Consider the following 22,837-nt stretch of genomic DNA (forward strand, 5'->3'; position numbering starts at 1 on the left):
GTTATAAAAAGAACTTAACACCCTGAGAATTGCTTGTCGTATCCATAGCTAATAGTTACTCTCAAAAAAAGATATCCCTTTCACAGATTGGAGCTGACGTTAATATAATTTCTGTTCCGTCTGGGGAGGTCAAAGTTGAGCTTATTTTGAGTCTGCTGTCACCGTCGTCTTGTACTGCCCTCCACATAATCATCCAACGTTCACGTTCTGTTGCTACGTGGCTGTCTGGCACTGTAGCCGGGGTGACACGGTGCCGGTGCTATGCCGAACGGAGGCCAGTTTGTGGAAGCGCTCAGTCGCCTTGGTTATCCTGGTGCCTCGTCACTGAAGGGCTCGGAGTTTGATTGGCTGTTTGACTGCGCTCCAGAGAACCTTAACTTCTTAAACTTCGTTTGCCGAACCCTCAATCCAAGCAATGTCCTAACACCAGAGGATGCACGTGCCTTTCGAGAACTGCAGAAGTCTGGTAAACCCATCTTGTATGAAGCTGCCCTGGACGAGGTCCTCAAGACAGTTGGACCCGCAGATGGGAGCAGTGCAAACATCTTAAGGCCCTCCTCTTCATCTTCTTCCTCCTTGTTTGGAGGAGAGGGAGATGTGGACATTGAAGACTTGGAGGCAGAGCTGCAGGCGCTGCGTAAAGAGAAAGAGCTGAAGCAACGTCGCTACAAAAAGCTTCAGGTTGTGGCCACTGCCCGTGCTGAAGTTGGTCTTCGAATCACCACAGAGCTGGAGAGCACCGCTGGCAAGCTGAAGGATGCAAATGCTGCCGTCGGGTTTGAAAATGCTGACACAAATTCTTTGTTACAAAGTCTATCTGATGAGGTGGGAAAACTAGCTTCTCACCTTCCAGTTGACCCAGAAGCCAAGAGCAAGGAGGGGGGAAAGGAAGAAACTGTGGCCCCAGTTTCCAAAAGAACCCCACTCCTTCTCTCCCAGTTGTCCCTGCAGCCCTACTTGCACCAGGAGGAGCTCAGCACCAAAACACTGACTACCTTTACCCAAAAGCAGTTCTTCCAGGGGATCTCTGACATTGTACAGACCTCCTTCTCTAATCACCTTCAGCCCCTGGACCTCAGCTCTTGTGAAATGGGGGATGAGAGAGAGAAGGAGCAGGAGGATAAAGAGAAGAAGATGGAGGGAGAGGTGCATGTGGTGGAAAAACGAAGGATCGAGATGGCCAGGCTGCAGCGGGCTTATATTGTGGCACAGCATCAGTTGCTGTCGGCCATGGCACAGGAGAAGAGCATCATGGCTGGACTGAACTGGCTCTCTGAAAAGTGCTCTTATGCCAAGGTAAAGCACTCGACTGTGGATGATGTTATTCACTTGAATGTACACCTGCATTATTTAGTGAATTATTACTGTACCAATTATAACTATACTGATTTGGAACAAAAATTCAGACCCCCCCCCCCCATTCCTAGCTCTATGATATCTGTATTATTCATCCAGTGTATATGTGTGTGTGTGTGTGTGTGTGTGTGTATAAATGCATGTGTGTACATATATATAGTAGCTTTATTGACAGTTGAGGATTGCTTATGGCATGAAAGAGGCTTGTATTGTCTCAAAGAATTTACTTGACTCACTGGATTATACGTATATATATGTATGTATATACACATACGTGTATATATGTATGTATGTATATGTGTGTATGTTTGTGTGTGTGTGTGTGTGTGTGTGTGTATATATATATATATATGTGTGTGTGTGTATATATACAACCCCGAGAGACGTACTCATGGCTTCTTGGGATTATTTCTGTATTAACATTCTTTTATTGCATCAACCTTTTTAGAGTATTTCCACTTCTACTTCACTGAACACGCGTGAGGCAATGTCCAGAAGGGAGCTCCAGGCTGTAGAGGCTGAGCTGGAAGCCTTGCTTCATGGCCCGTTTCTGGCTGCCCTCAGGGAGGCAGCCAGGCTGCTCAATGTGCCTGTGGTGAGGGGAGACCTGGCGCTACAGCTGGCCAGACAGAACTACTGCACTTCCAAACAGGACCAGGTTGGTTGGTGACATCACATACCCCCCTTTCATATGAGCTCTAAAATGTACAAATGTGATTCTTCATTGATCATTAAAGGGAAATTCTCTTTTCACGTCCCCTTTCTACTGGGAAGTCAAAGCGCAGGGTTAACTACAAGCAGTATGTCTTGATCTGGTAGCGATTCACTGTCCCCAAGAATATCTTACAAATAGGGCTCAGCGATATGGCCTAAAAATAATATCGCTATATTTTTAGGCTATATCACGATACACAATATATATCTCAATATTTTGAAATCTCTAAAGCATTTCATTTCAAAGCTTGATTTTAACTGTTTGATGCATACAATCACACCAGTATGATGACTCTAGTAGTCTCTGCAACATTTGTGAGCATAAAACATTCTCGTTTATATCCATAAGTGTTTTCTATTGGAACAATTTTTAACTTATAAACTCAAACAAAAAGGAGGAAACACAAACAAGTTAAATGTAACATAAAGTGTATTTATTTAAACCAGTCATTTAACAGTTGTTAAATGAAAATAAATAATGGCATAATGTAGGCCTAGCCTACATACTGTACCCTTGTTCTATAGAGCTCAAGCTCAACAAAGATCCTTTACAAAAACAGTTAAAAGCAACAAAAAAATGCGTTCAACAAGAAACCCTGGGAAAGGCATTTCAAAACAACATAAAGTGCACTTTTAATGCATGTTTATGACAACAGGTTATCTAAAAAGAAATACAAATAGCATAGTGCCTGAACCACAGAGGCAGAGTTCGGGGCTGTCACTGTGGGAAACCACTGTGCAGAATAACGGTAACATCACAGAGGTGTGTGTGTGTGTGTGTGTGTGTGTGTGTGTGTGTGTGTGTGTGTGTGTGTGTGTGTTGTGATAAGTCACTGTGCATATCAATGAGGGAAAAATTGAATGTGAGGGATGTGTGGGAATGTATGTGCATGTGTACAGCTTGTCGGTACCAAAAGGTTGTCTGGAGGTTTTGTGCCAAAAACACAAGCCTATCAACGGCTTCTGGCTTGAGCGATGCCCACTGGCAAGTAACTATATACACTCACTGGCCACTTTATTAGGTACACCTTGCTAGTACCGGGTTGGACCCCCTTTTGCCTTCAGAACTGCCTTAATCCTTCGTGGCATAGATTCAACAAGGTACTGGAAACATTCCTCAGAGAGTTTGGCCCATATTGACATGATAGCATCACGCAGTTGCTGCAGATTTGTCGGCTGCACATCCATGATGCGAATCTCCCGGTCCACCACATCCCAAAGGTGCTCTATTGGATTGAGATCTGGTGACTGTGGAGGCCATTTGAGTACAGTGAACTCATTGTCATGTTCAAGAAACCAGTCTGAGATGATTCGAGCTTTATGACATGGCGCGTTATCCTGCTGGAAGTAGCCATCAGAAGATGGGAACGCTGTGGTCATAAAGGGATGGACATGGTCAGCAACAATACTCAGGTAGGCTGTGGCGTTGACACGATGCTCAACTGGTACTAAGGGGCCCAAAGTGTGCCAAGAAAATATCCCCCACACCATTACACCACCACCACAAACCTGAACCGTTGATACAAGGCAGGATGGATCCATGCTTTCATGTTGTTGACGCCAAATTCGGACCCTACCATCCGAATGTCGCAGCAGAAATCGAGACTCATCAGACCAGGCAACGTTTTTCCAATCTTCTATTGTCCAATTTTGGTGAGCCTGTGCGAATTGTAGCCTCAGTTTCCTGTTCTTAGCTGACAGGAGTGGCACCCGGTGTGGTCTTCTGCTGCTGTAGCCCATCTGCCTCAAGGTTCGACGTGTTGTGCGTTCAGAGATGCTCTTCTGCATACCTCGGTTGTAATGAGTGGTTATTTGAGTTACTGTTGCCTTTCTATCAGCTTGAACCAGTCTGGCCATTCTCCTCTGACCTCCGGCATCAACAAGGCATTTTCGCCCACAGAACTGCCGCTCACTGGATATTTTCTCTTTTTCGGACCATTCTCTGTAAACCCTAGAGATGGTTGTGCGTGAAAATCTCAGTAGATCAGCAGTTTCTGAAATACTCAGACCAGCCCGTCTGGCACCAACAACCATGCCACGTTCAAGGTCACTTAAATCACCTTTCTTCCCCATTCTGATGCTCGGTTTGAACTGCAGCAGATCGTCTTGACCATGTCTACATGCCTAACTGCATTGAGTTGCTGTCATGTGATTGGCTGATTAGAAATTTGCGTTAACGAGCAGTTGGACAGGTGTGCCTAATAAAGTGGCCGGTGAGTGTATTCTCACTGGTACTAAATATCCTTTCTGATGGGGAACTGGTGGCAGGCACATACAGATATTTCTGAACCAAATTTTTCAGGTTTGGGAACATTTCCTCCTGGTCCTTTCACCGGCACAGGGGATCTGATTCATAGTCCACGCCAACAGACTGCAAGTAGGAAGACAAAACATGCTCTCTGTGCGAGGGTGCAGCAGAAGATGTTGTTGCCCTTTTGAAGAAGGTGGTGGCAGGGTCAGCAAATTTCTCTTTCAGGTAATCCAGGATGGAGACTTTGATGGGCTGGGTCAGTGCAGAGTCATCCTCCTGAATTGCCAAGATGCTGGAGCGGAAGAGATGAAGCACAGGCTTGATATAGGACACAGTGACGTAATCCTCACCTGATAAAGCATCTGAATTCCACCAGGGGTTTTAGAGCCTTGTGCACTGACTCGAGGACTTCCAGGTCTTTTCAGGTCAGAACGAGGTGCCTGGTTTTTTTGTCCAAGGCCAAGACTTGAGAAATTGTTTGCTCCTGCTCCAGCACCCGCTCAATCATCTTCTGCCTGGATCCCAACCTGGTAGGGGACTCTGTGATCAGCTGGTGCGCAGGGATATTAAAGCTCTTTCTGTGCTGTAGCCAGGTCTCGCCTCCACTTCCAACTGAATGAGAAGGTGCTCACAACCTTCTTGCAAACCACAACAGCACGGTCAATACGGGAGTCTTTTCATGCTTCCCTCGGAGAATAAAAACAAAAATTTAGAAATGATATCGTAATTGTAAAGAAGTCCAACAATTTAGTCACTCAACCTAACACCAAAATCATTTTGCAATTATTGATTTACTACAGATCTCCAACCAAATTGTTTTCTGGCGGCAATATGACAGTTATGCTCCCCATCTTTTTGATAAATACATAACCACACACACACACACACTTTTTAATTCCATGAAACAATTATGTGCTCTCTGTGTTATGTTTATCATTTGGCTGTTATAACATTGCTGATCCCACTAGGGGCAGACAAATACTCACCATTTGCAAGGTGCAGCTAATGGCCAAAACACTGCAGTCTTGTCCACTTGTTGAGGCTCACAGCTTTGATTATGTTAGCCCCGTTATCGGTGATGATGCGCATTTGGCGAGCTTCCGTTAAGTTCCATGACATGAGCGCATCTTGCAAGCCGTGTGCGATTTAGCTCGCCTGTACGGTCCTCTGGGAAAAGAACTCATTTGAAGGCACAAGTGCTTCAACTCCCAATTGGCGATGTAGTGTACAGTGAAACTCTGATATGGCTCACACGTTCTGCTGGACCACAAGTCGGTAGTTGTGGAGAAGTGGATCACATTTGTTAGCTGGTGGTCCAGCCTTTCTCTGAAATGTACAACTCTGGTAGAGCTTTCTTAGCAAAGAATTTGCGACTAGGCAGTACATACTTTGGATCAAGTGTATTAATGAGTTTTTTTAATCTGGGCTTCTCAACTGCACTAACTGGGGCCATGTCTTTGGCGATGGAATGTGTAACTGCGGCCGTGATTTCTTTCCATTTTGGACTCTTTCTTGACGAGTCGTTCCAGTTGGCGGGAAGTCTGTTTCATTGTGCGGAGCTCAGGTGTGAACCAGGGTGCAGAGGTGTTGAAGGAGACTGTTTTCGTTTTGAGAGGGGCCAGTGTGTTGAGGAAGGCAGACAGAGTGGCATTGAGGTGATTGGTGAGATCATCAGGTAAGGTAGAGGCTGGTTCCAGAGGGAGAGCAGTGGAGAGCAGATCAGAGAGTTGGAGGGGGTCGTTAGATTTAGTATTGCGGAATGTTATTTCTCTGAGAAGGTGTGGCTGAGGGATTGGGGACGGAATAGTGAACTGGATGAGATTATGGTCGGACAGAGGAAATGGGGATCAATGGATGTTGTGTACCAGTAGATTGACAGAGCAGACCAGGTCAAGGATATGGCCTTTGACATGGATGGGGAAAGTGACGTGCTGGGTGAGGTTGAAATTGTCCAGGGGAGTGATGAATTCTGATGCAAACTTACAGGTGGGTAAATCAGTATGATGTGACATCCAAAAGCTCCTGGGAGTCAGGGTTGCTATATTTGTCATTGAAATATGCCAGCACCTTGGTTTTAATCGACCTAGACAGGTCAGTGTCCTCATCATCTTCAACCACGACTGATGTGGCCAGAAGATGGAGAACTGGTTTGACGTAGGAGATGTTGGCATCCTCCTCTCCAGAAAGAGCATCAGTAAATTCCTGGAGAGGATGTAGCGCCTTGTGAATTTACTCTAACACATCAATATCATGCCAGGTCAGGACGAGGGGGCATGCATTTCAATCGCCTGACAATACTTGGGATATGGCCTTGGTCTGTTCCAGCACTTTTGGAATCATAATTTCTTTGGATCCCTATCTTGTTGGGCACTCAGTTATGAGGGTGTGCTCAGGAAGAGCTCCCTCTGTGCCTCAGTGATTGCTGCCTTCTTCTTCCAACTGTGGGAGCTTCTTGCACATCCCTGTTGCTCTTGACACACTCATCTTTGATTGTGTTTTCTGAAAGAAAATGGGAAAAAAATTAGTGTACTTTATACAATTTAAGTTGTTACTAGGCTGTCACAGGCACATGCACGCATGCACACACACAGCTACATTATTAAACAAACTTCATCTTTCATTCAGCCATTCTGTTCTTAATCTCTCACATTCTCTTTATCTCTCTCTCTGTCACACACACACACACACACACACACACACACACACACACACACACACACACACAAATACTGAAAACAACTTACCAATGGCAAGATGTAATCAGTAGTTGAAACACTGGAGCCTGGTCCATTCGTTAAGCTGTGCTGCCTTCACCATGTTTGATGCGTTGTTTGTCGTGAGGCAGACGGTTTTCTTCATCGAGGGCCCAGCTGGCTAGCCCTTCTCTCAGGCTGACTGCAATGTTCTCCCCAGTGTGGTCTCCTGGCAATTAAGCAGTCTGATGACAGCGAGCTTTGAGGTCGAATTCTTCATTGATGAAATGCACGGTCAGATTCTGATAGGGTTCTGCTGTATGGCTTGACCACATGTCTGTGGTAGTAACGAAAAGCTCTGCTGTTCTTAGCTCTGCTGCAACTCTGCCTGCCTGTTTTATGTAGCCCTGGTATGCAACCTGACTAAAATATGTGCGGGATGGCTTGCTATATTTTTTATCAAGTGTCTTTGCCAAGCTGTAAACTTGGCCTTGGTGACTGTTGAGGAGCATTATATTGTAATGACCATGAATGACAAGACTTGCTAGCCCTTGGCTAACGCGTCGGACCCTTTAGTCGACTGGTTAACATAGTTGCCCGTGGTGTGGGAGACCCAGGTTTGTGTCCCGGCTGCAGCGGTTCCCGGCTTCCCCCTGAATTCGTTACATTGGTGTCAGAAGTGGGATGGTGAGACCATGAGGCCATCGGAAGCGCATGCACCCAGAGGCATGAGGGAGCTGGTATGCTGAAGCGTAGGGATGCGCTTCCCAAAGGAAGGGGGTAGTGTAATGACCGTGGATAATTAGACTTGCTAGCCCTTGGCTAGCGGATCTGACCCTTTAGTTGCCTGGTTAACGTAGTCGCCTGTGGTGCGGGAGACCCGGGTTCGCATCCTGGCTGTCCCCCGAATTCGCTACAGTATCTTTCCCTATGAACTCTGCTATTGCCTGAGTAATTTCACGGTGCTGTTTTGAATCTCGTTCATGTAGAGATATACTCTCGAACATTTCGGTCAGTGATCCCTGCCGGAATGTATTCAGCGTACTTTTTAAGCCATGCAATTGTCATACATAGCCTTGTGATGCCTTCTTGAATGGGTTTGTAGTGTTGTAGCTACAGTAGCAAGACACATTCTGCAAAATACCTGACTTTGTGTAGCATTTTCTTTCCTAAATCCAGAATAGGTTCAGACAACTGATGTGCTGCTCCTCTTTGAAACTAAAGTCACCTTTTCAGTGGTCAGTTGTGCCAAGGCCATTTTCACAAGATAGTAATGTTACTGCTAGAATCAAAGCGTAGTGTGGCAAGTTGTTTTCTTCATTTACTGCTCTTACTTGCATGTCACGTGAGCATAGGGCAGCGTGTGTGTATGTGAACCCCACGTGGCCAGGTGTTTCCGGCCCTCTGATTGGTTAGATTATGTAACATAAAAGAACACTTTTATTTTACTCGCAGCCTTTGTGATTTGAAAATTGGGTTCTATTACATCGCGATTTCGGTTTGAATTCGATTAATTGTTCAGCCCTACTTTGCATCCACTTATTTTTTCCACTGAGCAAGACAACCTATAATTGGAAACAAAAAGCTCCAAGAACACCTAAGAGAGATTTACAGATCATCTTTTTGAACCTGAAAGGACCATGGTTTCTACCTTTCCTGCTATTTCTTGACATTGACTTCTGTAATATCGTCTCCTTTAGTCTGAAGACAGATTTGAAACAAAAAATTAACAGTATCTGGGACTGATCCAAGCATTGTAGGCCCGTTGAAGTCACGGTGTCCCTAAAGAAGGCGCTGTACTTCCACTTGCGAGTGTACATCGCTAAATGAGAGTGCATGCTTAAATGAAAATGGTTAATCTCCCTCCAGGTGCGTGACTACTTACTCCGTCAGAAAGCTTCTTTTGACCTGCTGCTCTTGGCCCTCGAAATGGAGCTGAGGAGGTGGAAGACAGTGATGAAGCAGCTGGACGAGATGGGCCACAGGCTGGTGGAGGGAGGTGAGGAGGCAGCCCGCAGGATCAAGGCCCTAGCCCAGCCTGACCTGTCCATCTACCCTAAACCCAATCCCATTATCAGTTGCAAGGATGCAGCCTTCAGCAGGTAAGTGACCAGAGTTTAATGTGCCAGGTGAACCTCTAATTGATGAGGCTTGCTTTGTCCTGTGCTGATTATGTGTGGGATAAGGGGTCCCTGGAAAATAAGAAATGTCTATGAAAGGTTTTATTGTGAAAATTTGAGTAAGATCAAAAATATTTTTCAGTCCTATGTTTGTTAAACGTAATAATGAAACATTTCCCATTACTAAAATTAGTTTTTTGTTTACAGATATCAATTTAAAATGTCACTTTTTTAACAGTGTATCTCATTTTGTGATGACACTTGTTTACACTGATGTTAATCATTAGTAAACAACCATTAAATGTTCCCAACTTCTAACAAAGATAGCATGATGAAAGCTACTTTGAGATACATTTATCCACCATTGAATGTGGTGCTACATAATGTTAAGTCATATCACAAAATAGAATTGCAAAACTATGCATCGTGTATAGAATATCCAACTATGAGCCATTTTTCAACTGCACAAACTAATAAAAGAAAGTTGAATCAGTTCACCTAGATACGTTTATTGACAGATATGTTTCATCACTCATCTAAGTGACCTCTTCAGTCTAAACTGAATGGCAGGTAACCCCACCCTTATAAACAATTCTTATCTGAAATGTTGAGCATGCATAAAATAATAAAATTGCACATACAAATTAAACCTGCACTGTGAACTTAAATTACCCAAATTACTACTACCTGCAATATATATAAAAACATTGAAGTAAACACTATATTTCCAAAACAATATATATGCTTTTTATTAAGAGCTTCACTGTTTCTTAAATATGGAGGATTCTGGCTGCAATAGTGTTATCATTTTGTTAACCAAGCACATAAGATAGCTATGATGCTTTCTAAAAGACTAATTTTTGTGTTGACAGTCTGTAGGATTTTGTGTCGCATCTTTTAAAAGATGGAGTGTTATTTATTTTGTAACAAAGCTTTTCAATTTTTGAAACCAAAACTATTTTCTTTGTCAGACTGCTGCAGATCCTGGAGACATCCAGAGACAGTTCAGATCACAGTCGAACAGAGCCCTTCCAGACCTACAAGGCATTGGACCAGGCTGCCCGTGACCTGGCAGGCAACCTGCAGTCGACTCGAGAGGCACTGGCTGGGGCGGCTTGCCAGCAGGGCTACATGGGGGCTCGCCTTCATGGCGACTGTGAGACCCTACATCAGGCCATTTACATAGAGCTCCAACAGCTAGTTTTAGAGCCGCAGGTATGTCCTACAGCTGCCACAGACCAGGAGCTGCTCTGCCCCAGTGCACAGGTGGGTCTCGTTTCTTTGAGTGTGTGTTCACACTATTTAGCTTTTTTGAGAAGCGAGTGTATTTTTTTATTTATTTTTGACCATGAAAAAGAGCAAACTGCCTGCACCAGAGGGGTCACAGTCGACCAGTGAGCTGCCCAAGTAGTGCGAACCTCCCACCCCAATATGATTGGCAGGCACTCAAACAAGGCGGTCCATGTTTTGTGTTCTAATGAAAAGTTAGCCTATTCTTGGCCTTAAAGCCTAAAAAATAAATAAGGTGCAGAACTTGATAAATTGAAATAGGAAATTATTTTATAAAAGATGAGAAATTTAAGAACAAAATGGAATAGTGTGAACCCACTGGGAGTATAAACACACCTTTCTTTATAATCATCACAGCTGGGAATGCAACGGGGGTGCATTTGAAATGTGTAAGTTCTTTGATTTTGAAATGTTGATGCACTACTGGTGATGGAAACGGGTAGCACTTTTATCTAGCTTTGTGTAGCAGTTTTTCACATGGCATCTTTGTACCACAACCACCTCTTCTTAACAGAGAGACACAAGTGAAGTGCATGAGTATGAAAAAACTGGTTAGTGGGTTTTCAGAATTGTCTCTGTGAAGGTATTTTAGGAGCAAAACACCTGGGAGCTTGCATACTGGAATTTGCATTCTCAAAAAATATTCATACACCACCAGGGATATCATTTTATTTTCAATTTATTAGAAGTTATTAGAATTTTGTCAGGCTGGCTAACTAGCTAATACCAGAAAGCTGACATTACCATGTGTTAGAAAATATTCTACAGATTTGCAACTCCTTCTGATTTTGTTCACATACTGACTTGGTCATTTGTAAATCTCCGTAATTTCACATTTATTGATAAGTGAGTAAGCAAGTACGTTTATGTGTGTGTATATATATATATATATATATATATATATATATATATATATATATATATATATATATATATAAAACACCTTTTAAACCGTTACAAAGTGTGCACAAGATAGATACAGAAAAATAAACAACATACATATACAGTTATATACAGAAAAGCATAAATTACAGCCTGTTTACAGAGAAGGCAAGTCAGTAGAGATGGGTTTTTTAAAGCTGTTTACAGACTCAGCTGATCTAAGAGAAGGGAGGAAACTGTCCCAGAGGGACAGAGCCCTGACAGCAAAAGCACACTTACCCTTGGATTTGCGGATGGAGCAGGGTATAAATAAGAGACCCTGGTCAGAAGATCTGAGTGGCCTAGAGGTGGAGTAAGGATGCAAACGTTCAGAAATGTATAAAGTGGTAAGACCATGTAGGGCCTTGTATGTGATAAGCAGTATCATGAAATCTATTCTGTACTTTACGGGGAGCCAATGAAGGGATGCAAGGATGGTTGGTGATGTGGGCTCTACGATTGGTATTGGTTAGCAGCCTGGCTGCAGCGTTTTGCATGAGTTGCAGGCAGGACAGGACTGCTTGGCTGAGACAGGAGAAAAGAACATTGCAGTAGTCAAGGCATGAAAAAATTAGTGCATGGATTAGCAATTCTAATTCTAGATTGGATTAGCAATTCTAGATCTCCGGTTATAGCATGATTTGAATTTTGCGATGTTCAGGTTTGCACAAGTTTGTTTATGTGTGGGTCAAAATTCAGATTTTGATCAAAGAGTACACCCAGATTTCTTGAGGGGGTTTTAACGTTGGTGGCAAGAGGGTTTCACTTCTGAGACAAACTTATGAGGACCAATAAGGTGAACCTTGGTTTTATCTGAATTGAGCTGAAGGAAATTATGTTACATCCATTCCTTAATAGCAGCCAGGCAGTCATGAAGGGTACCAGTACTACCCATATCGTTTGGCTTAGCTGAAAAATACAGCTGCATGTCATCAGCGTAGCAGTGGTGAGAGATGCAATCGAACTGGCTAACCAGATTGCCTAGAGGTAACATGTAAAGTGAGAAAGGATGGGACCAAGGATTGAATCCATAGGGGCAGTTGAGGACACAAAGTTGTCTTATGAAAACCGGAAAGTTCCTGGTAGATAGATGGGACAAGAGCCCGAAATACCAACCCACTTATTTAAACATTCAACCAAGAAGGAGTGATCAACAGTATCAAAAGCAGCAGTTAAGGTAAGTAGGATCTGGATAGAATGTTCGCTATTTTAATTTTTAGCTCGCACTAGGATGTAATTTGTCACTCTTAGTAGTGCTGTTTCTGTACTATGTTGGTGGTGAAAGCCGGATTGGAATTTATTTAGAATATTGTGTCCTTCAATGACCTCAAGGAACTGCTGTGCACTGATTTTTTTCAAGAATTTTGGAGATGAATGGTAGTTTCGAAATAGGTCTGTAGTTTGGTTGGGTTGGATCAAGTGCAGGTTTTTTTTTTTTTTTTTTTTTTAATAGGTTTGGAGAACGCTCACCATCTTAAAACCATCAGGAACACAGCAACGATTAATAATAGAGAGCAGGCTAGGGCCCAGGGTAGGCAGGACCTCTGTGAGGAATTTTTTTTTGGGGGGGGGGGGGTTATATATAAAAGACAAGAGGATGGGCATATATTTGATACAGTGTCAGTGAGATTGTGCAGAGATCGGGGAGAAATCAGACAAGAGAGTAGGACAGTAGACTGAAGAATCAGGAAATATTAGCATTGTTAAAGTTAGATTGAATGTTATTGATTTTGTCAACTAAAGAAGACAAAAAAATTTCAGTCTACTGGGGAGGAGGTAGATACAGCAAGATGGGCAGGGTTTACAAGCCGGTCATTGGCTTTAAACAGGAATCTTGGATTGTGTTTATTGTCACTAATTGGGCCTGCAAAGTAGGCAACTCTTGCCTTTTGATGTTTTGGTAGAGCATGGATAGCAGTTCTTTCAGACGGAGAAGATGGCCCCGAGTTTGGATTTTGTCCATCTACACTCCACTCATCTGACTTCCCTTTTCAGATGATGAATGAATGTTGTCATTAATTGTCATTTATCCAGGGGTAAGAGTTAGCTAAAGAAAATGACCTGGTAGTGTAGGGAGCTGTGGTATCTAGTGCATAACCAAGTTACAAGATAAGGTCGTGAGAACATTTCCTGTGGGTGTAAAATTGAGTTTTTACTCCACATTCACTGCAATGATGGAAACAAAAATAAGATATTGTGGATGTCACTATTTTTAATAAGCAAAGTGGCAGTCTTCAATGAGGACTTTGAAAAGGACTAATTATGATATGTTTGAACAAAAGAAAAATAAATTGATAATGTTAATATATATCAATATATATCGTTATAATATCAATGACTAATGACTAATATCATTAGTCTAGATGACTTCTGCAAATGAAAATTCCATGGTTCAAACTCTGGTGTTTGTTGATAAAACTCCTTCATATGTTACATGCACCTATGCACACTCACAATGCTGAACTTCCTCTCGACTGTAAGTGTGAAATAATTTCTGTCATTACTGTTGTGATTTGGCTGTTGCTCAGATGCAACCTGGTGCTCGTGGTTGCTTTATATTTTTTAATTCAATGTTTTTATTTTGGTATTCTTTGTTCTATTTGCTATTCTCTATTCTATTCACTTTGAAGCTGCAACTGGCAACCTGGAAGAACTAACTGACACTGTGACATTTTACATCAGCTTTTGTGAAGAAATGTGTCCGTACCAAGACCTTCTGCACATACAACAATTAACAAGCCATGGTTCACAGCCAAACTAAGACAACTTCAGCAAGCCAAGATGGATGCCTACAACAGTGGGGATAGAGTCCTGTAAAAGCGGGACAGAAATTCACTGACAGAAGAGATCAGAGTGGCTAAAAGAAGCTACACTGAAAAATTGAAAAACAGTTTTTCAGCCAACGACCCTGTGTCAGTGTGGAGGAGGCTGCAAGACATCACAAACTATAAAAGACCATCCCCCCCATGCTGAGGCAAAGACCTGGCTGATGACCTGAGTATCTTCTATTTCAGGTTCCCCCCCCTTTTTTTTTTCTTCCAATTGTACTTGGCCAATTACCCTATTTTTCCCGAGCTGTCCCGGTCGCTGCTCCACCCCCTCTGCCGATCCGGGGAGGGCTGCAGACTACCACATGCTTCCTCCGATACATGTGGAGTCACCAGCCGCTTCTTTTCACCTGACAGTGAGGAGTTTCACCAGGGGGACGTAGCGTGTGGGAGAATCACGCTTTTCCCCTCAGTTCCCCCTCCCCCCCGAACAGGCGCCCTGACCGACCAGAGGAGGCGCTAGTGCAGCGACCAGGACACATACCCATATCCGGTTTCCCACCCACAGACATGGCCAATTGTGGCTGTAGGGATGCCTGACCTCGCCGGAGGTAACACGGGGATTCGAACTGGCAATCCCTGTGTTGTTAGGCAATGGAATAGACCACTACGCTACATGGACACCCTTCTATTGCAGGTTTGAGAGGGAGAAATTCACACACCCCGCCCGCTCCAGCCCAATGACAACAGCTCCCATCAGACCTCTGCCAACCAACCCCCCTACTCTCCCCCCCGATACTCAGGCTGCACTCAAGATACATGTAGAGGATGTTAGCCGGCTTTTCCAGAGACCGAAGACCAGGAAACCACCAGGTCCAGATGGTGTTGCCCCATCCTGTCTTAAAGCCTGTGCTGACCAACTGGCTCCAATCCTCAACAGATCCCTGGAGCTGTGTGAAGTCCCCTGCTGCTTCGAATGCTCCACCGTCATCCCTGTCCCAAAAAAATCCTCCATCATAGGACTGTATGATGACAGGCATGTCACTCTGATGTCTGTTGTCATGAAGACCTTTGAATGACTGGTGTTGGCCCACCTGCAGAACACCACAGGACACTTGCTGGACCCTCTGCAGTTTTCCTACTGAGTAAACAGGTCAGTGGATAATGCAGTCAACATGGGACGGCACTACATCCTGCAACACCTTGACTGCCCGGCAACGTATCCAAGGATTCTGTTTGTGGACTTCAGCTCGGCGTTCAACGCCATCATTCCAGAAATCCTCTCCTCCAAACTCTCCCAGCTCACCATATCCCCCGCCATCTGTCACTGGATCACCAGCTTCCTGACAGGCAGGAAATAGCAGTAGAGGCTGGGGGAAGTCACTTCTGGTATACGGACAGTCAACACTGATGCTCCCTTTTTCCCTCAACACTAATGACTGCACCTCCAAGGACCCAGCTGTTAAACTACTGAAGTTTGCAGATGACACTATGGTCATTGGACTCATCCAGGATGGCGACGAGTCTGCATACCGGTGGCAGGTTGAGTGGCTGGTGCTCTGGTGTAGTCAGAACAACCTCGAGATGAACATGCTCAAGACTGGAAATGATAGTGGACTTTAGGAGACACCTCTCACCATTGCTCCCCCTCACAATATCCAACAGCCCTGTGTCAACCCTGGAGACCTTCAAGTGTTTGGGAAATAACATTTCCAAAGACCTGAAGTGGGAGACCAACACCAACTCCATTCTTAGAAAGGCCGAACAGTGGATGTTCTTTCTGCAGCAATTGAGGAAATTTGGTCTGCCACAGGAGCTGTTGAACCAGTTCTTCACTGCAGTCATTGAATCTGCCCTGTGCACATCCATCACGGTCTGGTTCAGAGCAGCAACAAAACAGGATAGGAACAGACGGCAGTGAACAGTAAGGATAGCAGAAGAAAAAAAATCATTGGCACTCCCCTGCCCACCCTGCAGGAGTTGCACACCTCTAGAGCCCGGAAACAGACAGGCAGGATCAGCACAGACCCCCCACATCCAGGTCACAGTTGTTTGAAGTCCTACCCTCTGGCAAGCGCTACAGAGCAATGTGCACCAAAACCACCAGATATAGGAACAGTTTTTTCCCACGGGTCATCCCTCTCATGAATCTTAACAGCATGGTGCAATAATGGACACTTATCACGTAAACATGGCACTTTGTAAACAGCCCCTTCTGATCAAGATGTCTCACCTACATGTCTACGATGTGCACTACCTCTTTAAACCAAATGTGCAATAAAATGTTTGTGTAATACAAATGTACAATTGTAAGTACATATTCAACTTCTGTATACTGGTTACAGTTATCACTTGTTGTTGTGGTTGTAACATAGGTATATAATATAGTATGTAATTGTGATGTCTGTTGTAGGTGAACATATAGTGTGTACTTCTGGTACATAAGATAATATGTCATATAGCGGGAGTATAAAGCATTGTTTATGGGCATGATGGGTTGTGGAGCTGTGGTGTGGTATATAGTATAGTGTATGGGCAATATAGTATATAAGCAATATGGTATAATAACAATAATAAATTATTTTATTTTATTTTTATTATTTAAAATAGGATTTTATTTAAAGGTACCTTTAATGACACTCAAGGTCAGCTTACATCAAATACAATAAAACACAACAGTAAAAAACATTAGTCCAATCAACAATCTAACACAATAAGCAATAGAGCATACATCAGCGAGAGTTTAAAAAAAAAAGAAGATGAATTTGATGCTGTTAATGTTGTTGAAGTGAGTATGCTAGCTTAATTAAGTGGGTTTTAAGAGTGGTTTTGAATTCTGTAATGGAGTCCAGCATGCAAATATGACAGGGAATGGAGTTCCAGAGTTTGGGTGCAGCATAAGAGAAAGCCCTGGCACCCGTAGTGCTGAGGTTGATGGATGGTAGTGCCAATAGACCTGCTGGTGAAGACTGCAGGGAGCGAGATGGAGTGTAAATCTGAAGGAGGTCTGTGAGATAAGCAGTGGATAAATCATGAAGAGCTTTGAATGTTAATGGGTTTTTTTTTTACCACTGGGGAGTTGCACTTAATTTCATTGTACAGCTGTGCAATGACAAATAAAGGCATTCATTCATTCATTAATAAAATTGTAAAGTTAATCCGCTGTGACAAAGGAAGCCAGTGTAATTTAACCGGTAGGGGAGAGACATGTTTAGTGGACTTGGAATGTGTTAAAATTCATGCTGCAGAATTCTGGATGAGTTGAAGTCGGTGAATAAGTTCGTTGGGGATGCCTGCCAGGATCACATTGCAGTAGTCAATGCGTGATGTGACCAAAGCATTGACTAAGACTTCCGTGGAGTGTTGTGTTAAGTCTGGAGATGTTTCCCAAATGGAAAAGGGCAACCCAGGAGATATTGTTTATGACTGGAAAAGGAAAGGGTACTATCTAGGATAACACGAAGGCTCATAGCCTGAGAGGAGACAGGTATGGTGGCCCCAGCAATGGGGAGTGAGCAAATGTTAGTTTTTGAGAGTGTAGATTTAGTGCCAATGAGGCGTAGCTCAGTTTTACCACTGTTGAATTTCAGATAATTGTTAGTCATATATGTATGTCATGGAGAAAGACAGTGAGGGAACTGGAAGGAGGAATGGAAGTGGGCTTAGTGGATACATAACTCTGTGTATCATCAGCCTAACAGTGGAAATGGCTACTGTAGCACTGGAAGATGTTGCCAAGAGGGAAGAGGTAAATAATAAACAGGAGTGGCTCCAACACTGAATCCTGTGGAACTCCATAAGGAACTATCAAACTGTCTCGCCGGTAATTCTGAATTTGTACGAAATGTGTCCTGTCTGTAAGTTAGGAAGCAAACCACTGATACAGTTACCCCAACTCAAATGCTAGCCAGATGATTCATGAGGAGTTGATGAAATATAGTATCAATGGCTGTGGTGAGGTCAAGGAGGATGGGGATAGAAAGTAGACCGGAGTCAGCTGCACAAAGGGGGTCATCGGTGATCTTAACCAGGGCTGTTTCTGTGCTGTGTTTGGGGCAAAAGCCAGATTGGACTTGTTCAAAGCGATTATTGTTATCAAGGTAGATCTGGAGTTGAGGTCACGGTAGATCTGGAGTTAAGATACAACTACCCTCTCAAGGATTTTTGGAGATGACGGGTAAATTGGGAAAAGGCCGGTAGTGGTTTTTGTTATTAGAACCTAAATTCGGGTTTTTCAGAGTTGTGCTAATTGTGGCAACATTCAGTGAAAGGGGAACTACTCCAGTGGACAGTGAGGATGGAGGTTATCAGGGAGATGATAGAGGGCAGGCATGTTTTAACTACGATTGTGGGAATTGGATCCAGGTGACATGTGGAGGTGCTAGACTTAGTAATAAGTTTAAAATTTTGATTTTCAGTTGGAAGGACAGTGGATGGGGACAGTTTCATGGTGCTTGATGATGGTAAGTCAGTCTGCATGATGTTAGCAGAGGCTAGCTGCTCATGAATGGTACTAATTTTGGAGTTGAAAAACTGCAAAAAAGCAGAGCATTGTTCATTAGAAAGGTTACTGTTCATATTGGTTTCAGGTGGGTTTAGTAACCTTTTCACTGTGGAGAAGAGAGTTCTAGTATTACCTTCAACTGTACTGATGATATTTGCATAGTAGGAGGTTTTAGCTGTTGAAAGAGCATTTTTGTAATGGAGTGTATGATCTGAATACATTTGTTTATGAACAGCAAGTCCAGTCTTGGTGCAAAGCCTCTCAAGGGGCTGACCTATAGCCCTGAACTGACATAATTCAGATGTGTACCAGGGAGCAGGATGGGCAAATGAGACAACACATGTTTTCGGGGGGCTAAAGAATCAAGTGCAGAAGATAAACTATCATTGTAGTAGTCCATAAGATCAGGGAGTGAAAAAGTGGGAGCAGGAATGGGGTTCGAGGTAATTAAACTGCTGAGATCATCTGGATTAACATGGTTGCGGTATGATATGGTATGATGCACCCTTGATTTACCGAGCAGTAGGTTGGTGTTGAATAACACAGCTTTATGGTCAGATATGGGTAGTTCAGCAGAGGTGATGTTATAATGGTGCAATGCCGGAACAGCAAACTTAGTCAAGGATATGACCCTTGGTATAGGTTGTAAAGTTGACATGTTGTGTTAGCTCAGAGCAATCTAGCATTGCTTTAAAATGTTTAGTGAACATATTGTCAGTGTTATCAAAATGAACATTTAAATCCCCTATTAGGATTATATTCAGAGACATTGCACTAAGGGTGGTGAAAACTGTTGAGAGTTGGACATAGGTTGTTGATTATTCAACCATACTCATACTCAACCATAACAGAACTCTGTATTGTATAGTAGCGACATACCTGTTGTACATACATGTTTGCTTCCAATGTCCCGTTGTTCCATTTATTTCTTCTGTTGTTTTTTTCCTTCGTTTTTGTTTGCTCTCTTTTTTTGTATGAGTCTGCAAGTGCTGGATCTGCTGTGAACTGGAGTGAAATTCCTCGTGTGCATAGGCACATTTGTCCAATAAAGCTGATTCTGATTCACACTTCAAGCTTCTCTGCCCTGTAGTTGTGGCACAGGGTCAGTAGCTCGATATCAATTCAACCCTGGATGTAGGGTATAACTATCTTGTGTCGGGACAGTTGCACAAGTATGGCCGAATTTGCCCTCTGGTTGGAGTGAAATGGGAGGGAATGTTGCACACTAACCACTTGACTAGTTTGAATATTCTTTACCCCCATAAGCTTATATAAGTTATTTCTCCTTTTCTTTCTCCCTCTTCTCCCTCTCTTTGACTATCTCCTTCCTCTGTAGGAGCTAACAGTGAAGCTGGCAGAAGCAGAGACCCAGCTGCAGAGTCTGCAGAATCTCATGAAGGACATCATGGAGGAGGTCAAAGCCAAGCGCTCCCAATTGGAGCGCAACTCCCTCATCAGGCGAGAGAGAGAGCTATATGTCTACTTCCACCTGGACCCCCTACTCCTTAAGAAAGCGGTGGAGGACCTTGAGGGCAAAATGAACATCAAATGAGAGCAGTAGTAATGAAATCTGCCAGAACAAACAAGGAGCTCTCTTTATCTGCATGCATCACAACATCACGTCCTGTTCCTGTCCAAAGGGAGGCTGTGCTTGATAAAATGCACTTAAGATAAATATGAATCACAATTTAATACTTATTCAGCCCCGTTTCAACCTGCTGACCAACCTGCCATAGAGCAAAGTGTGAACTGACTTAAACTCTGCGCCTGCCCTTGTTTTCCATTGGGAAGGATGGGTCTATTCACGTATTCTTAGCGGCTTATCCATAACGAGATCAATTCTGGGATATGAGACTTTGGAAGATGATAGATTGTATCGGATCCGTGGTGCTCACTTGATGGAATCTACTGTCACCTAGGCTTAACGAAATGTGTTGTGGCATGGTTTGGTTTGCCGTGGGAGTTTTTTCTTTTGTCAATTTCATCAACTAATCCAAGAATAATTTGGAAGAGTTATAGAAATTTTTTCCCCTTTTGTCTGAAATTCCTCTAAATCTTGTCTTTTATTAATAAAGTAGCAGTGCTGTTTTATGTGCTTTTTATTTCAGTAGTTCTATTTTATTTTGTTTTACAATTTATGAATGATTGTCTTGTCTTTCTGGAAACATCAAACATGCTAAGTATGGTCTATCAAAGGTCCTGGTAAACAGATGTTTGGAATTTATTGTCATTTGTTCTAAGTTACTTAGCGCTGTAGTTGGTAGTTGTTACGATGTTAAATAGGATATTTTGCTATGGCTAACAAACCTGAATACAATGGAGGCTCATTGATTTAAAAGTAAGCATTTATGTTTGTAATGGTAATTTGAAGTTCTTATTTAACTAGGGTCTGCTCGGTATTGGAGCAAAGTAATGTAACTTAAAACAGGTGTCTCCTGTGTCCTGTCCAGAGCCACTGACAGACATACTGATAGAGAAAAAAAGGAGAAGAGATGGACAGGTCCAGCAGTAGGCTGTACTCTGGCCCTCTGTCCCAGTCTGCTCAGAGAGTTCTGGCGGTACTTCGGGCCCAGAGTGGACACTCAACCAGAAACCACCACAACAACAGTGAGTCAGAACACGAGCTGTGTTGTGGAGAAACAACAAATTCTATTCCAGTAGGTAGTATTTTGCAACATCAATTAAAGTGTGATTTCAAACAACGGTCAGCTGAAAAAGAATATTATTGGAGTTGGCCTGTTTCAATGGGTGAATGTAAAGCCCTTTGAGATTGTAATTTTGATTTAGGGCTGTACAAATAGATGAGAACTGACTTAATGGGCATAAATCAATTCACAGGGAGTTGAATCAGTTCATCTGGACACATCATTTATTGAGAGAAATGTTTCATCGCTCATCTAAGTGACCTTTTCAGTCTCAACTGACTGCAGGTATCCCCACCCTTAAAAACTACAGTGGCATAATGACTGAAAACAACAATCAGTTTCATATGCAAATGGCTTTGACTATTACCTGGAGTTTCAGTGGCCATGTGTACTATTCAGAGGATTGGAGAATAGTTGCAATTACACCGTTGTAAGATGGTGAAAGATGTACTCTTAGCTCCACACACACACACACACACGCACACCTCGGTTCCACATCGATGGCCTCTTTGACTCCCAGTTCAAATCATCGTTCCTCCCTATCAAGGATGTGCACATTCTCATCCTTGAAAGAGTGGCCACTGGCCTGTAGATGGTGTAGACTGCGGAGTCCTGGCCTGATGCATTAGCTCTTCGGTGTTGTGCCATTCTCTTGGCCAGTGTCTGTTTGGTTTCCCCAATGTACAAGTCACGGTAATCCTCCTGTCACTTAACAGCGTACACTATATTGCTCTGATTGTGCCAGGGGACCAGATCCTTGGGGCAGACCAATTTTTGGCACAGCGTGTTTTGGGGTTTGAAATCAACTGAGATGCAATGTTTGGAAAATGCGCATCTCAACTGTTTCGGCATTCCCACCACATATGGAATCACCACCGGTTTACGCTTAGACAGCTGTTGTCCTCTCTTGATCGGCTGGTGCACTGTTTGAACATTTCCTGGCTTTGCACAGAGTTTATGTGGGCGGTGAAATGTAAGTCCTGAGATTTATGCCTTTATGCATGCTCAATAATCCAGGAAAGCTGTACCACATTTCACCAACCACAGGTTGGCCTTCTTAGACTGAAATTGCAATTGGTGAGGGGGGACATTTGATTGTTGATGTTTACTGTAAACCAACACATACTGATCAGTACTTAAGGTTTGACTCTCATCATCCACTGGAGCACAAACTAGGAGTCATCAGGATGCTGTACCACCTAGCTGACAACATCCCCACCGACACAGCGGCCGGGGAAGGGGAGAAATCCCACATTAAACAGGCCCTGGTTAAGTGTGGTTATCCTAACTGGGCATTTGTCAAAGCCAGGAAGATGCCCAAACAGTGCACCAGCCGATCGAAGAGAGGAGAAGGACAACAGCTGTCTAAGCGTAAACCAGTGGTAATTCTGTATGTGGCTGTAGTTTCGGAACAGTTGAGACGCGTCTTTTCCAAACACTGCATCTCAGTTGATTTCAAACCCCAAAACTGCACCAGAAATTGGTCCACCCCAAGGACCGGGTCCCCCGGCATAAACAGAGCAATATAGTGTACGCTGTTAAGTGCCGGGAAGATTGTTGTGACTTGTACATCGG

At 43.4% G+C, this 22,837-nt stretch overlaps 1 protein-coding gene across 2 annotated transcripts; it reads left to right on the top strand.

The window, feature by feature from the left end:
- Nucleotides 1–223: 223 nt before the first annotated feature.
- Nucleotides 224–20,696, top strand: haus3 (HAUS augmin-like complex, subunit 3). 2 transcript variants are annotated; one of them, XM_056300410.1, is made up of 5 exons: nucleotides 224–1,280; nucleotides 1,807–2,014; nucleotides 8,884–9,116; nucleotides 10,106–10,400; nucleotides 19,954–20,696. In XM_056300410.1, exons 1-5 carry the CDS (start codon nucleotides 262–264, stop codon nucleotides 20,167–20,169), a joined length of 1,971 nt encoding a protein of 656 aa, XP_056156385.1. In that variant the 5' UTR covers nucleotides 224–261; the 3' UTR covers nucleotides 20,170–20,696. The 2 variants fall into 2 exon arrangements, with proteins under 2 accessions (XP_056156385.1, XP_056156384.1); XM_056300409.1 differs by having other exon boundaries at nucleotides 261–1,296; nucleotides 1,805–2,014.
- Nucleotides 20,697–22,837: the final 2,141 nt, after the last annotated feature.

Source organism: Lampris incognitus, chromosome 20 (assembly GCF_029633865.1).
Source record: "Lampris incognitus isolate fLamInc1 chromosome 20, fLamInc1.hap2, whole genome shotgun sequence".
Taxonomy (NCBI): domain Eukaryota; kingdom Metazoa; phylum Chordata; class Actinopteri; order Lampriformes; family Lampridae; genus Lampris; species Lampris incognitus.

Coding starts and splice junctions, on each gene's coding strand:
- haus3 (XM_056300409.1), top strand. CDS start 262: ATGCCGAACGGAGGCCAGTTTGTGGAAGCGCTCAGTCGCCTTGGTTAT. Junction 1,297..1,804: donor AAAAGTGCTCTTATGCCAAG/GTAAAGCACTCG, acceptor CAACCTTTTTAG/AGTATTTCCACTTCTACTTC. Junction 10,401..19,953: donor TGCTCTGCCCCAGTGCACAG/GTGGGTCTCGTT, acceptor CTTCCTCTGTAG/GAGCTAACAGTGAAGCTGGC.